The sequence below is a fragment of the Protopterus annectens genome, chromosome 1.part0 (assembly GCF_019279795.1).
Source record: "Protopterus annectens isolate FY-2018-M chromosome 1.part0, PAN1.0, whole genome shotgun sequence".
In the NCBI taxonomy this organism is placed as follows: domain Eukaryota; kingdom Metazoa; phylum Chordata; order Ceratodontiformes; family Protopteridae; genus Protopterus; species Protopterus annectens.
This window is the reverse complement of record NC_056725.1, coordinates 1,940,289,976-1,940,308,317: the sequence shown is the minus strand read 5'-3', so window position 1 is coordinate 1,940,308,317 and position 18,342 is coordinate 1,940,289,976. Positions and strand designations below refer to the sequence as shown.

Below are 18,342 nucleotides of genomic sequence, written 5' to 3'. Positions count from 1 at the left end.
TGCTCGTACACCCTGTTTTTGAGGGCACGTTCAGTCTACCCTGCATAATAGGGAAGAATGCTAAGCAAAAAGCTAAATACACAATCTTCTTGGTGGAACAGCTGAAATACCTGTTTCACCTGGCAGTTTCTCCTATACTGGGGAAGATGTAGTTCTCCACAATGTGCCATGTGCATGCACTTGTGGCACATACCACATTTGTATGTACGTTTAGAACGTGGTTGTTAGTGAAAACTTTCTCATTGGTCCCCTTTTCAACAAGATTTTTAATATTAAGACCTCTCTTATAGGAAAAAAATGGTAAACTATTAGGCATTTTAGAAAACAAATCTCAATATTTAGTGACATTTTTTTGAATATTGAGTGTGTTGTATTTCAAGATAAGGGTCCTATTATAGTTGGTTACAGCCTTTGCCCCAACCACCTCATCCTTGGATCTAGGGAACTCTAGTTGGTCCAGTGCATCCAAATCGAATCTGTTACCACCCGAAAGAGGAACAAATTTTGCACCCCACCCTTTTAACACTTCATTTTTGAGGTCTTTGATCAAGGGTCTAGGGTATCCCTGTTCAAGGAAAAGTTCTTCAATGTAATCCAATTCCATTACTAAATCATTGTAAACAGATGTCATACGAGCTGCCATCATCATCTGCCCCTTGACTGCATTCTTCTTCTGATGGGTTGGATGGTCACTATTGTAATATAAATAAGAATTAGAAAAAATATTTTTTCTGTAAAGTTTAGAGCTTAATTTCCTTTTGTCCAAGTCTTTTACAAGTGTGACATCCAAAAAAATGAGTCTCATCACATATTACGTTATTTGTACATTTCAGAACTTCCATAGTTTGGTTGATATAATTAGCAAATTAATCTAATTCATCCGTAGCCCTTTTCCAGATGAGAAAGATGTCGTCCAACCACAGGTATAAGATGGTGGTTTGGAAGTAAGGGGATTTAAAAACATATTCATGCTCCCAACATAATAGTAATATGTTGGTGAACACAGGGGCATACGTGGCCTCCATAGCCACCTCACTCATCTGTTTGCAGTATTCCCCCTGAGTACATGAAGTTGTTACTCAGCACCATATCCCAAGTATTAAATAAGCAATCTGATGTCACTGGTGGTCAAAATCGTACACATCATAAGAATGTTTCCACACTATTCTAACCCCAAAGTCTGGAGGATCACAGAGAATGGATCCTTGATGTCAACAGTTACTAAAATGTGATGAGAGAGAAAAAATACTTAAGCTTCTTTTCCTAAAAATCCCAAGAATCTACTAGCACATGGTTGTAGGATTTTAAAAAAAGACTTAAGCTTTCTATCTACACAAATAGCTAGGGTGGTGGGTTTTGGAACCCACTGCTGCCACAGTGGATCTAAGTGGAGGATCCAGAATATTCATGTGGGTCTTAGGAATCTCAAAGATGGCTGGAATAATAGGTTTTGAGACTGTAGTAAAATTGTGTCCATCATACCTTGTAGTAGGTTTTCATCTAGTACCATATCAATAATTCTGTAAGCTATTTGTACCTCATTCCATGAAACTTGATCACATCTCATACCATCGTTTAGCAACTCAGACATCACTACATATATCCAATATTCCATGATGACTACCCATCTCCTCTTATCAGGTGTCATAATACGGATATCTGTGTTTTTACATATTTCAGATAAAATTCTCCCTTCATCTTGACTGAGATTAGAGACCTTCCATGTTTTTTGTTAACATATTGCCTAATCTCCTGTTACACCAATGCTTCAAAATTAACTAGCATAGGGTGTAAAGGGGGATTTAAAATCCAGACATCTGCTGATTACCCACAGAATCCCCAAAAATAGGTTCTAAATTGATTTTTCTTAGGAATAACTTTAGTTCAATCAGAACATCTCTAATCGCAGAACGTAAAGATGCCACAAAAGTAAACCCCTTACAGAAATTAGAAAAATGGTTAAGGTCAAGTTGCAGGTCTCTATAATTAAAAATGTTGAACTGGCCTAGGGAATATATCACTCTATCTGTAGCAATGATGTCGGTTGGTAGTGGGTGACTCAGTTTCTCCTTCCTCTCCAGCCCATCCCCCCAGGGATATCTTCATTCTTTTGTCTTCGGTCCCATGTTCTGATGGTTGGTATTCCTCTAGGCTTTCAACTGGTCAGACTTCCTCAAACAGGGGAATTCCAAAGGTTCATCACTCCTATAGGGTACTTCATAAGTGTTATCTACAACTTCTGATTCTATAGACCGAAAGTCATAATCAGAGTTCATAGTAGCAGGTTTAGGAACCCTATATTTGGGTGCCTGATAACCCGCCCAGTAAAATAATCTTTCCTATCTCTCTTGAGCTTGTTTACTTTTCATTTTTTAATTTTCACTACTTTGTCATATAAAGTAAACAACAAGTAATTCTGAAGAGCATTATTTAACACATTAATTTCATTGAATAAAAACCACAAGACATTTCCCTTTGTTTTTAATTATGGTCTTCTAGATGTCCAGACCACAATTATTGAAATTGTCAATATGTTCTTTGTGGAACTGTGAACCTGGTTCTATATCGTTTTGATGTTTCCAAATACATAGTCCCCTCGGGACTTGTTTTTTTGGCAATATTGTCCCTTAAAAATGTATTATGTTGATAATAAGAAGTCTTTATTTCGTAAGTTTGCTTTTTAACTTGTATGTTTGTTTTTCTTTCGTCTTTTCCCGGTTAGGGGTCGCCACAGCAGAACTCCGGTCCGCTAATGATTGGCAGTTGATTTTTATGGTGCCAGGGTGCCAGCCCGCTGCCCATTCACACATGTCTTTTGAATGCCACTCGACCGCAAGGAGGACATGCAGACTCCCCACAGAAGGCGTTCAGGCCGAGAATCGAACAGGAGAACCTCTTGCTGTGAGGCGACAACACTACCGCTACACCACCGCAGCTGTTTGCTTTTTAACTTGTGTAACATACCTAAATATGAGCCAGTACTGTCCTCACTGTGAGGTCCACAGAAGTTAGTCATTTAACCAAGTTTTCATATCCATATTAGTGTAAGAGTGGAACATGTTGGCAGAAAAATTGTCCAAAAGAACACCATTCAAAACTGCATCTTCAGGATTCAGCAGTGGTCATTCAACAAACCCGTATTCTGGGTAGAACAAGAAGGTTGACTGCCCCCTAAGTTCCTTTGAAACAAGTCATACCTGGATCCAATAGGGGCATGAAAACAGGGAATAGAGTCCTTGCTTCTCTCCACTGTGCAGTCTGGTGTTGTAAAATCGGGCCATGTGTCATTTTTAGACAAGTTAATTAACTTGGTTAGTTCTCCCAACAAACAACCCTCCTGTCCTGGGAGATTTGCATTTGCTACGGCATTAAAGGTTGCCATAATGCCAACTGAATGTAAATTGATAGCCAAAGAACGATGGCAAGGCAGAAGCACAAACATAATTGGTAACCACAAAGAAATGCCTCTGCTATGGTACCCAACAACATCACAGAACAGTCAGAAGAAAAAAGTAAACCCAAAAATTTTATTTCCATCATTAAGCACTTTCATCTTAAAATAAGACTTCTTCGGAATAACAACTACAGTTCTAAAACCAGTATTTATACAGAATTCAAGGTAATTCATTAAAGAAGAATTTTTACATCACTTCCAGTTACTTTCCCTCTAAAAAACTTAAAGTGATAGTCCACTATTTTATATTGTATTGGATACAGTTTACCACACATAAATTAAAAAAATAGTTTAAGAATCCTACCTTATCCAATATATATATATATATATATATATATATATATATATATATATATATATATATATATATATATATATACACACACACACACACACACACACACACACACACACACACACACACACACACACACACACACACATTGCTCAAGGGTTGGTGTCCAGGATGTAGCCATGCAATTGCAGGCCAGCTAGTCTCACTTCTGTCACTGGAAAAGTGATGGATATATTTTCATTGGGTAGGCTGGATGAATGCCTAGAAGATGAGCAAAGAGATCTAAACTTGCTTAAAACCTAAAGGGGACAGATACATTCCTTGTGAAAAGAAGAGAGGAGTTTTTACTAATTATCTGCTAGAAAGCAGACTTAAACTGATGGTAGCTGAGACTAGACAAAACATACTGGATTTAGTGTCTGTATAAAAGTGTAACATTAATGCATAAGTTGAAATCAGTTTATCTCTCCCAGGATGGGATTTTGGGTGTCACTCTTAATGAAACTAAAGTCAGGAAAAAAGAAAAGAAATTGTGCAAACAATACAAAGTAAATGAGGCAAAAAGCAAATAAATGTAAAAAGCATGGGACACTTTAGAAAGTAAAGGCCTTAAGGAAATGTGTGAAGAGTTTATAAACTACATTTTGTCCTTGAAAGAAAAAGAAAATGTGGTAAAAAAATATGAAAGAAAATAAGATTGTGGGAGCAACTAGAAAGTTAATAAAAGAAGTAAAAAATACTAAAGGTGGAAGCAAGTAAAAAAAAAGTCAGAATTTGACAAAAAATCAGTATGATGGATACAATAATCAGAGGCAGATTTAGAAAGAGTAAGGAAATGTATGATGTGAGTGCTACAAATATGCAAATATAATAAAATATGTTAAGGTATATTAAATCAAATTCAGAAATAATTTTCTTGGTAGTAGCTGAAGCAAGAGGAAAAATGCAATTGTTTTAGAAGTACTAGGAAACTTTGTTTTATCCAGTCACTGCAGCATTAAAAGCAGGAAATTACAAGAGCAGTATCCTGAAAAGGGTTGTACAATTTGATAAACTGTGCCATTTGCCGAAAAATGAATACAAGTTAAACTTGTAAGTTCAATAGTACAGGAAACAAGGATACAATGAGACTGGGAAAGTTTCGTGCAAAATCATTATCTCTGAGTTTCAACAAAAGTTATGATGAGAAGATAGTGCTAGCATGTTGGAAAAGGTCAGTTATAGCCCTGTCATATAAGAATAAATGTATAAAATGAATTTAAGAAATGCAAGAGTATCAATTTATATCTTACGTAAGGAAGTTGATAGCTCTATACTGGATACTCTGGTGAAAGAATTAGCTGAGTAATTAGGGAGGTAAAAACCAACATGTATACCAGAAAGGAAGGTAAAATTTAACATATAACCACATATTTTACAGTTGAATAATTAGTGCAACTGAAAACACTCTGCAGGATGACACAATTAGTGTGGCCTGTACCAGTGCATTTGACACAGTGAACAATGATTTCTTGATAACGACATTGGAGTAACTAGGATACTCGTTAATGGGCAAAGATTGGTTAAATGGTAGACAATGTGTATTAGTCTGGAGAGAGTAAAAAAATGTCTGGAAACGATACACCCAAGAAGGATCACAAAGTTCCAGTCTGAGACCGCAACTCTTAAAATTAAAACAATATCCTTTGTCAAAAATAAATTATGCTAAATTTCTTCCTAGATGACAAACTGTAGTAACTGTAACTAACTTAAAGGACCTAGGCATCCTTGTTGACTGAAAATCAGATTTTGGAAAATCTTGCATTTGACAGTTTTAAAATAATCAGATGATCTGGAGATTTATGAGATCAAGGAACTGAAGGTAACAATCTGCTCATAAATTGTCTTTATAAGACGTAAGATGGAATATGAAAACATCTTATGGACCCTACTATTTAAACTTAAGTGAACTTAGAAACAATACAGAGAAATATGCCAAACTTGTAAAGGTGACAGAGAACTTAAATTACAAAATTTGTTTAACCTTTTTAGGTTTATATTTGGTAAAAAGTAGATTCACAAGAGGTGAATTGATACAAATTCTACAAAGCATGTTATGATCCATATCTGTGGGAATCTTCAGAGCGAAATACAGCATTAGGACCAGGGAAAGTAAACCTGGTATGAACAGTGAGAAAGACTAACCGGGTCACATCATAATTTTCACCGAGTCTTGTTGGAACTCAGAACTCTACCACCACTTTTAAATGTCGTAAAATGTACTGAACTTGTAGAAATGTGAAAAATAGAAATTAACTGGTATAACAAAAATGTCTTGATACACAGGCTAAATGGGCTCCTGTCTGTGCCTTTTCAGGATATTTGTATGTATTAGATGCAGTACTGTACAGGAATCTGTTGTGGATGAGGAGGGACAAGAGGTAGATCCCACAGATGTATGTTTGGAAAAAATGGCTAAACAACAGCAGGCAGAGTAGTGAGTAAGGAGAGTTGTCGAGTAAGATGCTAGTAGTCAGTGGATGTTATGCAGGAGGAAGAGATAATTCCTGTTCAGTTTGTTTAGAATATTTGTTTCCCCTGTAACTAAAGGAATTGTGGAAACAAAGGATTAGTATGTTTGCTGATAACATCAATTGTGGTGGCCAGAAATGGACAGGGGAATACTGCAAGATTTGATAGCACCTTAAGAGTGAGCATATGTATGGCAGGTAAGATTTAACGTAAAAAGTAAAAATGTAGTTATCTGTTAATAAGGCATTATATGCATAAGTTATAAAGCAGTGTACTATTCTAAAGAAAACTCAATAGGTAAAGATTTGGTAGATAAATCTGGAAGATAGACAGACGCGCACAGCATTGAACTGAGAGTCTCTCTCCAAAAGCGTCATACAGCATCATGTGATAGGTCTGTAGAAAAGGTCATTAAGGTGTTAGGGATAAACTCAAAGGCGGCAGATGTCATTATTCTGCTGCAGATATCACTGGTGATGTCATACCTAAAACACTGTGCACTGGAGGCATGACCAACAAAAAAGAACTGAGGTTTTTGCAGGAAAGTCTAGCAGTCACTGTAGAGGATTAAGCCTCTATGCTGTTAATGAGCTGCTTCCTGTAACCCACGCTACAGGGTTTGATTTCTTCTTCCACCTCCGTTTGCAAGTCACTTAACATGACTGCGCTCCTGTGTCCTCCCTGAAAAGGGACAATTGTATACACTAGACATACCTGGTTAACATATGGATAAAATAAAACTAAGATAGTGAAGAGAATGAAAAAAAGGTTGAAAACAGTGAATATACTGTGATATTGGGAAGATACATACAGCTGGCGCGCCTTCTGTGCGGAGTCTGCATGTCGTCCCTGCGGTCAAGTGAATTGAAAGACATGCAGGTAAGCGCGAGTGTGTGTGGGTGTACCTTCTTTGAAGGTTGGGCACTGGGCTGGCAACTTGACACCGTAAAAATTCACTGCCAGTCATTAGCAGACCAGAGTTCCGCTGTGGCGACCCCTAACCGGGAAAAGCCAAAAGACTTTTTAGGAACTAAAAAGAAGGACTCATTAAAACTTGCAGTCTGTAAACTCATGCTAAGGGGCATGAAGATCAACATATGTATTGGGGATGCGTACATGAATTAGTTGGACTTAAGGGGATGCTTACTTCTTTCTCCTTGTTTGTCTGTCACAAAACCATTTATTTTAGCATCTTACAATGTATTCATATCTACTATGTGTAGCTGTTGACATTTTTAGTGTCCACATTGTTTCCTCAGAACTAAACTGTTTGTGTTTGATATACAGAGCAGTTTTGTGGCAAGGATACAAAGTGCTGGTATCAAAGGTGAGTAAAACAAAATGCACCAAAACATCAGCTAAAATGCATGTGTTGCAGGAGGCAACCTCCTTGCACCCCCATCACACCCCTTACTTGGGATGGTACTGACTTAGAGAAAGTGCAGAATGCACTTTAAGGAACCTTTTTCCTTTCCACTACTTTTCAGGCTGTATGACAGAATATGCTAACACTGTGGTTGCTTAGAAGAAAAATTGCCTAAGAATAATATGTCTAAGCAAATAAAACATGAGCAGAGCATGCACAGGCAAGTACACTTAAACATCTTTATGATGAGGACTTAGGGAGAAACCACATTGTTATATTTCTTTATATTTATGTATTATAATATAGGTTCTCTACCCTGGACAGGGCTTCCCAGTGTCAGTTTTAAAACTACCATGTCTTGAGCCTTTCCAGCTTAATTGGGTTTTAATGGTAATGGAATATAGTAAAAACGTGGCTCGAAAGAGCATTCAGCACTTCATTTGGGGACACTGCTAGCTCAGGTCTGATCCCCCTCAGAACTGAGGATCTGCCTAATTCTACTTAATGTAAGCTGTAATTTCAAGACAAAAACATCAAGATGTAGTCCTAGAACATTCAGAAAAAATAGGCTTGCATAGCAATGTCAGGTGTTTTATGTAATTATTAACCAATTATTTTTGTGAAAAATGCTGAGTAACTTTTTCAGATGAACAAAACCTTTAGTCAGAGTGTGTATTAGTAATCCTTGTTTAAGCCTGCTGTTGTGTAAGAGAAAGATGTTAAGATGTACTTACCAACCAGTCTTTCCTTGTACATCCCCAGTAACTCCTGTTTTCAGTAACACGCCGAGTGACATGACTGTGGAGGTTGGCAGGAGTGTGCAGATTCCATGTAGTTCTCACGGAGAACCACAACCAGTTATAACATGGAGTAAGGTAAGTTGTCACTTGTAGGACTTAATACAATGTGTACCAGGCTGCATTTTGGAGAACGATCAATGCCTTGTTTAATGCTTTAATTAGCTGACCAGACAAAAGAGCGTAGTATAATCCTTCAAAGTAATTGCTGGAGAAAATGCTGCACTTTTCTCAGTTTAAAAAAGACATTGTTTGTTTTCTTTATTTACCTGTCTGTCTAAAGAAAAGGGTACCTGCATTTCTTTATTGCTTTTCTTTTCTTTTAAGGCTGCAGGAAACTGACTTTCATTGTCCTTGTGTAGTCTTATCTTGGGAGGAGGTGATTGTTTGTGGTAACATATGTGCATTTGGGAATCTTGTCTCAATCCATATGATCATAGACAAAAAGTCTGAAGTAGAAAAACCACCATTTACTGGTATGGTAAGATCAACCAGCCTTGGGGAGAGGATATAGTTGTGTCTTTGAAGGTATACAATATTGGAGCTAGTATGTGTGTGTGTGTGTGTGTGTGTGTGTGTGTGTGTGTGTGTGTGTGTGTGTGTGTGTGTATATATATATATATATATATATATATGTGTGTATATATATATATATATATATATATATATATATATATAGATATATATATATATATATATATATATATATAGATATATATATATATATATATATATATATATATATATATATATATATATATATATATATAGATAGATATATATATATATATATATATATATAATAGATGTTTGTAAGTAAGGTGTTCCCATTTTAAGTTCAAATATGAATAGTGTAATCCTTGGAACTAAGTGTAACTATGATATTGGGAAGATCCATACTAAGGCAGAAAATGCTGTATCTTGAAGCATTCTCTTTTCTTTGAGATAGAGTAGCCTCAGGGTTAATATATATAAAAAGTGGAGCTGTGGTGGGGGTACAGTCCTGCACAACAGGGGCTGGAGAGGGAGCCACTTTTAACTTGTAAAAACAACTTTCACAGTTGTTTCTGCTTCTCCTCTATCACACTTGCACATTTTAATTTTGCATTATTGAGTCTTAGGCTTCTGATGTGACATCATCAGTAAAGAGATGTGTGGGGTATGTCCTCCATATAGGAGGAATGCCAGGGGATTAATCCCTTGAGAAAATACCTATTTTTCTCTTTTTATAGTTTGTGGCTTCCGACTTGTTGACTTCCTGTCTGTGTCCATTCAAACTATACCATTTGGATTAGTGAGATTAAAAACCAAACCTGACTGGACACTGAATCAGGATACGACATATTGCTTTGATGCATTACATTTTTAAAAGAGGGTCTTTGTTGAGTAAAAATTTGAAAGGATTTGATGCTGTTATCTCATTTCATGAACTCTGATCGTCACTGTAACATTTTTACTTGCAGGCCATTCTATGTTTTTCTTTAACTAAAAGCCTTGAAAGAAAAATATTATGTCTCAGCTGGAACAGAACACTTCCAGCAGTTTTGAGTATGGTAGTAAAATTTATTTTATTTATTTATTTTATTTTAATTTTATTTTACACTTGTTGACCGGGATAGTCCGACTGGATACATGTCCATTTTCAGCCAAGGCCCAGGGAGAAAAGCTCCAAAGGTATACATATACAATCATTACAATGTCATGTCGAACAAGAGTAATCATAACATAATACAAATATAACAAATTTTACAGTCTACTTAAATTTATGGAACTATACCACTTATTCTAGTACATTTAAATTTGTACAGTCTAACAATCTTCTAAACTGGCTTAACAAAGATGTTTGAGTAGCACTTACAGACATAAGATAGATACACCAGTATGCATAAAGATTTAGTCAGGCTTGGAGTAGGGACATATCCATTGAGACTTGAAATACTCCTTGAGAGCTATTTTGAATTGAGATAGGGTGGTATCCAGGGTAATGTTAGCAGGAAGGGAATTCCAAATTTTGCCAGCAGAGTTGGCAAACAGGGAGTCACCCAGCTGAGTTGTTGGATTTGATGGTTTGCACTAATAGTTTGTTAGATGACCAGAGTGATCTGGAGTTGGAGTGGGGGTAGATGATGTTTTTCAGGGTAGGTGTATTACCTGGTTGGTTAAGTGCTTTGTGTGCAACAATGAGTTGATTATACTGAATCTGCCTGGGTAGCTCTAGCCATCCGAGATAATTTAGATTATTACAATGATGGGTTCTATAGGGTAGACCAGTTGCAAATCTAGCTATGTTATTATAGCAGTTTGAGAGTTTAGTAAGATCAGATTTATTTAGGTTGGCCAGTAAAGGGGAAGCATAGTAGAGTGTAGAGAGTAGATGGGAGCGGGCAATGGAGGTCCTAGCATATGGGGTAAGGAATGGCTTTATCCTATAAAGTGAACCCAGTTTTCTGTTAATGGTTTTGATTGTTTTGTTGATGGTGCACATCAAACTTGAGATTGTTGTCTATAATAACTCCTAGTAGTTTTGTATGGGCATCTGGAGAGATAATAGTACCGTTATTAGCCTTAATGGAGAGAGTTAACGCCGTGGATCTTTGAGTGGGGATGAAAAGTAGAAGCTTTGTTTTATTAGGCCTGAGAATCAGACAGCGAGTGGCAAGCCAGTTCTCTAGTAGGTTGAAAGTACTCTGAGTTATTGATAGCAGTTCTGTTTGCGAGGTGGCAGTGCAGATCAGTGTTGAGTCATCTGCGTATTGAATGCAGATGGCTTCAGGAATTACAGTGTGGAGGTCATTGATAAAACTGGAAAACAGAAGTGGTCCCAAGATAGACCCCTGTGGGACAACTAGAGTGTTGGGTAGGAGGTTTGAGAGATTGTTCTACCATAAGACGGATTGTTGTCTGTTGTGCAGGTAGGATTCAAACCATCGGAGAGGGTGATTACCTAGGGACATTGTTGCCAGGGTGTTGATGAGAAGATGCTGGTTAACCATGTCAAAAGCCTTTGACAGGTCCAAGAAAAGGGCTGAAGATAGCTTGTTGTTGTTCCTGTTATGGTTTTTTGCATTAGAGAAGGTGAGGAGAGCTGTGGTGGTACTATGATATGGTCTGAAACCATGCTGGGAGTTGTTGAGCCAGTAGGTTGTTTTGGGTTAGAAAGTTCAAGAGTTGATTATGGATGCATTTTTCCATTATTTATGCCAGAGGTGATAAGATGGCTATGGGTCTATAACTGGATAACTCAGTAGAGTTGCCACCTTTATGGAGGGGTATGACAAGAGATATTTCAAGTCAGGTCAGGAATCCAGTGTCAGCTGTAGTGCTCTTGACAGTGGCAGTGTGTATAGGTATGTTTGTCACTGAAATGCCACTTTAATCAAATCTACAAAATTATGTGACTACAGAGCAGGATGTAGTAGTAAATGGGGTGCAGGGTGTTGGGACCTTGGCCTGTCTTCAGCAACGGCCTGTATTTCAGTCTTGGTGATCAGTTGGTTGAACTCAACTCAGTTTTGTTTTTGCAGACTGAATTTATGTAAATCATATTCATGGTGAAGGCATCTATATCCCCCTGATAACAAGAACAGTTTTCCAGTTTCATTGGCTTGGTCATATTGTCAGAAAGAGATGAAAGGGAGAATATGTTGACTGCAAGTTAAACTGAGCTGGCTTCTCTTTTTTGTCAAAAGAAAATAAGTACAAATTACTAGTAAACATGAACAAATTAGTACGATTATCCAGATATAGAATTGTAATTTTAAATGTCAACACTGATGCAGGAAAAAAAAGTCCACAAAGTGGCAAATAAATGCAATAATAACTTGAAAGGGTTAGCTACCGAAATGAAGTCCAGTTTGAAATACTTCAGGTAAAGTCCAAAAAGTATAATAAACTACACAAATAGCACCCTTACTTGATCAACTGCCTCATCCAAGGAAAATCCATCCTGGAACTTCAGGCAGCCCTGCAAGTCACCATGGACTGCTTCGAGAAGGAATACCTCACTCTTAACCTGTGCAAGTCCCAACTTCAGCCTCAGCCTCAGACAAAAGTTATCTTTCTGGGCACACTGATAGATTCAGTACGACAGAAGGCCTTCCTACCCCAATACAAGATTTCTTTTCTGACAAGTGATCTGAACAGTCTAATCTGAAGGTAGAAAGTCTCTGCAAGGGAATACGTAAGGGCCTTGGGATACATGGCGTCCTGCATCTTAATGGTTCCTATTGCAAAACGGCATACAAGAAAACTTCAGTGGCTCACATTCCACACCTTCTGGAAGCTCTGGTACCTCTTCTCCCCTGCCTAAAAAAGTAACTACTTTGGTGGAAAGACATCATCCTGTGATACCTAGGGGAGAGTCTCTCTACCAGAGACAGGCAAAACCATCATCTCAGGCAGTTTAGAAGTAGCCTGGAAAGCACACTTAAGACTATTGAAGGTGCAGGATATCTTGACCTCAGAACAAAGGAAACTGCACATCAATCAAAAGAAATGATGGCAGTGTTTCTAGCTGTAAAAGAATTTCAAAACCATCTGTTCCCAGGAACACTGCAAATTTGGACATATAACACCACAGTTATGTGGTACATAAACAAAGGGGAACTCGTTTCTTCCCCCTGTGCAGACTGGCAGTAAAGAATTGGCTCTTGGCACAAGAATTTGAAAAGACAGTAATAGCATCCCACATCCCAAGCCAGAGCAGCACCATAGCAGACTGTCTGAGCAGGGACCTTCTGGACCCCACTGAGTGGATGCTGAAGAGAGGGATTTTTCTGGACCTCACCCACCAGTGAGGATATCCCACTATAGACCTCCTTGCCTCTCATCAGAACAGACAACTTCAAAGATTCAGCTGCAGAACCCAACAAACAGGGACATGGAAAGTGGATGCCTTTGCCTTCAAATGGACTGATCTCTTCCTGTATGCCTTTCCACTGAAACCATTGATCCCCAGGTTACTGCTAAAAGTGAGGTCAGACAGGCTGAGCATGATACTCAAAGCCCCCTTCTGGCCAAGGCAACACTGATTCTCCTTCTTGTTGACCCTCAGCAAAGGGAAATACCATATTCTTCCCCTGGTGATCTACCCATCCAGGTAAAGGGGTCTGTCCTTCATCCATACCTGAACACATTCAAACTAACAGCATGAAGGACTGGATTTTAAATCCAAAAATTGCAAACTGAAGTGCTATCTATCTTGAGAGAGACAACAAAAAAAAAAATAACTACCAGGAAATCATCCAAACGGAAAATGTTTCTACTTGGTCCAGGCCAAAGGCATCACAGCACTTCATGCTGGCATTAATCTAGTGCTGGAATGCTTTTCAGGATCATTTGACCAGAGTCTTTCTTATTCTAGTATTAAAATGCATGCTTCTGCCATATTTGCCCTGCCCCCCCCCCCCCATCTGTTCTCTCCCCCATCTGAAACTGTTCCTAAAAGTGGTTGTATACCTAAGGCCTCCCAGAAAAAATCCAGTCCCTTTGTAGGAGTTGAACTATGTGTTAGCAAAGCCTACCCTGCCACCTTTTGAGCCAGCAGCTTCTGCTCTTTTAAGATGCTGACTTGGAAAAACACCCTGCTGATAGCAATCACCTCAGCCAGGCAGGTCTCAGAGCTACAAGCCATGATGTGCAAAGAACCCTTCATTGCTTTTCACAAGGATAGAATTATCATCAGAACTAACTCCTCCTTTATGCTCAGGGCAGTATCAGAACTCTTCTTGACTCAAGCTGTTTACCTGCCAGTGTTCTTTCCTATCTTGCAAAATAAAGCTAATCAAGTCCTACACTCCCTGTATGTGTTCTGAAATAGGGCAGAACAACTGTTAGTGGCATTGCAATAAGGAAAGAAAGTAGACCCATCTCCAAACAGACCGTTTGAAAATGGGTAGATTATGTCATGGCATACTCCACAAGACACAGGGCAGCTACCACTGCCATCCTAAAAGGTGTTCCTACTTGAACCATCTTGGTGGCTACTAATTGGTCCTCTATCCATACTTTTGCCAAACAGTACCATTTAGGCACTGTGTCCAGGGCTAGGCAGGCTTTGCCACTGCTGTCCTGCAAAGCCTGCTGTCCCAGGGGCAACCAGACAGCCTAATTCCCAATGTGTAACTTTGGGAGTCCTCTTAACAATTAGTTATTGCAACATTGACTATGAAGAACATAATATAGTTGTGTGACACTGTGATTGTAGATGGTAGTGTGACTAGAGAGGAGGAAACTCCCACCCTCCTACCATTTTATCTGTGGAGCCCCCAATTATGTGGTCTTTGGGTTGGTATCCTTTATCTGTCAGTATCCCTTCCACTCTACTTCCACTCCATTGTTAGTCCTTTCTATTATTTCTCTGTCAAAACACAGACAACCGGAAGGGTCATGTTGTTCTTAGGCATAAGGCTGACTGTCATGGCCTGGAAAAGACCTGAAGATGGCACTGATGAGTGTCCATCTTATTCCCTGATGTTTAGACATCAGTCCTTGGACTTGCATCAACTAGGGATGATGTAAAGACTCTGGGAATCTGTCAGCTCGTGACAGGAAGACCCAAGCGTCGGTACTGCAACACTGATGTACTCGAATATCTACAGTTATGGTAAGTGTAATGAAAAACAAAAAACTCCAGAAATGGTGAGATAGCCATTTAATGGGCACAAAAATAATCACAAAAATGATAAAACTATATAGCAGACTAAGCACTTTCACCCTAAACAATACAGGCTTCCTCGGAGTCTGAGAAATGCAAGTTCTCTAATTCGTTAAACACCCGAAAAGAAAGTAAAACCAGCCAATAAAATGCTGACATCAGTTAACCTGGTGATGAATAAATTCTGCTAATTATTCATTCATATTACTTAAAAACTATACATTTCACAGTAAACTTCTTAAAATTGCAATATAATAGGCTTAACTGCCTAGTGGTATAAAATAATAAAAAATGTATGAAAAATAAAAGTAATAATTAAATATACATGTAGTACTCTAAAATTCATTTGCATTAAGCTTTGACACACTTAAAATTGAAATGTGATTATTCAAACTGGTCTTAACATCCACATTCAATTTAATTTACCAAATTAGTTCATTCATCTCTTGTGTAGAACCCCTCCAGGTTCCTTCACCCTAACTCGATCCACCACAAAAAAACAAGAACTTTGTGTAAGCCTTGCATTCCTTAGTGTGCCTAAATAAAGCATTCAATGTTCTACTCCTTCTTATATCATAAATATGCTTATAAATACGATCTCTTAATCTTCTCATTGTCACCCCCACGTAGAATGATGGATAGTTAGAACAAATAGCTACATATCTAGCCACATATCTAGTGTTACAAGTGCATAGGCCAGGACAGGCTAAAGATCAATCAAAGCCAGAAATCAAAACATAAGGCCCATCATTGATAAACATCCACATTTTGCACAACCCGCATTTGGCCATTCTGGAATTAGACTCCCTATAACTTACTGCCAGGACCTTCTGATCTATTTCTTTAATATTGTTGCCCCTAGAGAAGGTTATCATGGGTATCATTTCCACCTTGTCTTTTAATTCCGGGGTAAATATTAACTCCCAAGTCTTTTTCAAAATCTTGGTAATACGTGGAACATCATTATTAAATGGTATTAAATTGCTCATTTTCTGTCATCCTTTTTATCTTTCACTAATGCCTATACCCCTTTTGTTGTTATGTGCCAGGCATGTTGCACTAAGAATAGGCCAGATTTTGTTCTACCTATCGAATTTCACCTCTCATAGATATTCTGAATTAACTTATTAGGATATCCTCCACTTAAAAACCTGCTAAAAAGATTGCCCATTTCCAAAGAAAAATTATTGTTATTGCTAATCATTCTAGAGAGCCATACCATTTGGCCTTTAACTACCCCTTTCTTGTGGAATAGGGGGAGACAATTCTCACAATGATGGATGGAATTAGAATGTCTTTTTCTGAAAAATAGTAGATTTGAAAACTTTATCTTGTACATCCTTATACAACACGATGTCCAGATAGTCAGTCTTCTATCACTCCTGTATGTAAATTTTAGAAAGGACGTTCATTGTCCTGAATAATTATATTCATAATTTCAATCCCAGTCCAGTAGAAAAGCTGTATGAACTGTTCATACATATTGGAACCAGGTTTTTTATTTTTCGGTTCAGTGTGTCATCTGTGTGGTCAAAGGTTATGGTAAGTGTAACACAGCTGTACTTTTTCACTTCTTTTAAGCCTAGCAAGAAAAGAACTAACTATACTACCTCAGCTTATAGGCCTCCTGATCTAAATCAGGTGCTCGACTATGAATCTGAAGTTGTTAATCTTCTTCCTATTCATCACTGATGGGTTTGGTTCCAAGCCCTCGGAACCGAGTCGGCCTTATACCAAGCTTGCGTGCACCAAAAACGCTCGAGCTAAGCTACTACACACAATGCCCTTTGCTCAGTTACATCAGATCTCGTTTGCCACACAGCCATCGAGCAGCGTTTCACCAAGCTCTCCAGCTAAGTGCTTTTTTCTGATATATTTACAAGTTTTGTAAAAGTTTTTCCCTCTTTATAATCTGTTGTTGATATCTATATTGTTGCAGCTCTAGTCACAGGTATTTCTTTCTTACCATTGTTGGTATTTTCTTGGTATTTTCTGACTTTCTAACCTTGTGGTATCTTGTTACCATTGTTTGTATTTCCTTTCTCTATTCTTCATTTCCTCTCTTTCCCTTTTTGCGTGAGAGTGTGTTCTGGGATGTCTGAAAAGAAGGGAACTACAGGGTTTAAACACTGCTCTTCTTGCAGTGGTAAACTACCGAATAGTGACCTCCATGAAGAGTGTGTGTACTGTTTGGGGGTTCTGCATTTGTCGGCGAAACCCCCGTATGATATTTGTGCTAGTTTCAGTCAGCGGACGCTGAATGAAAGTCGTAACAAACTGATTTTAAAGGACCTACTTGCTTCCCCTTTTTTGGAGGCTATTTCTGCAACGGAGGTCTCACCCCCTCCTTCTATAGACAAGAAATGTCCTCGCTCGGACCCCTCTTCACCGACCAGTGACAGAGATAAAAGTCACAAGCACAAGGCCCATACATCCTCATCTGAACACCGTTCTGCCTCCTTGGTGCCCGACTACTACATCGGCTCTGAGGTCAGCTGTAGTGAAGCTTACCGAGGTTGCCTCGTCAGCGCCTACCCCTGCACCGATGACTACGGCACCATCTATTGCCTCGGTACTGACCAGCTTATTGATTTCTCTCTCAGCACCGACATTGCCCATTTCTGCTCCGATATCGGTTCCGACAACTACCTCGCAACCGTTTTTGTCATCCACCCCTATTGCAAACTTCTGCTCCGAGCCTGTTCACGGCTCCAACCATACCGTTGTTACCAGTATCAAAATTTGAATCATCTTTGCCGTTCTGTGATGCACCACGGACCCGATACTCGTCTACTGTGGACCCATTTGCCGAACAAGCCTGCACCCCCTTTTTGGACCAGCCTGATTCCCCCTCAGGGGCATCAGTGAGATCCACCAGGAGCCTTTCCAAATTGGGTGTGGTGCGCCTTTTTGACCAGTTGCTGACCGCCAGGGGAATTTCATATCTGCCTAGACCCTATCCCACTCCAGGCTTTGGCTCTATTTCTCCAGCAACCCCTACTTACTCTCCTCTCTTGGATCCCTCGGTTCCAAGGCTCATTTATCCAACTTGTGCTAGAGGACTCCCTTCCTCAGCACCGACAACGACACTGTCTGAGGCCCCTTTGGGTGTCAGTTCTGTCGGAACCCACCCTTCCTCAATCTCATGCTTGGGGGGTGGAACCCCCAGTTCCGGTCTCGGTTCAGATGATTTTCTCTGTCCTGACTTCATTTCCTAGGGTGACTACAGCTCTGAGCCTGCTTGAGGCTCCGTCCCCGGCGGCA

At 38.9% G+C, this 18,342-nt stretch overlaps 1 protein-coding gene across 2 annotated transcripts in view; it reads left to right on the top strand.

The window, feature by feature from the left end:
* The window catches only part of PXDN (peroxidasin), a 2,220,827-nt gene that overhangs the window by 1,641,528 nt on the left and 560,957 nt on the right, over window positions 1-18,342 (top strand). For both annotated transcript variants that reach the window (XM_044070259.1, XM_044070249.1), the window contains one exon: window positions 8,389-8,501. In XM_044070259.1, coding sequence (XP_043926194.1) covers window positions 8,389-8,501 — 113 coding nt within the window. The remainder of the gene's footprint in view (window positions 1-8,388; window positions 8,502-18,342) is intronic.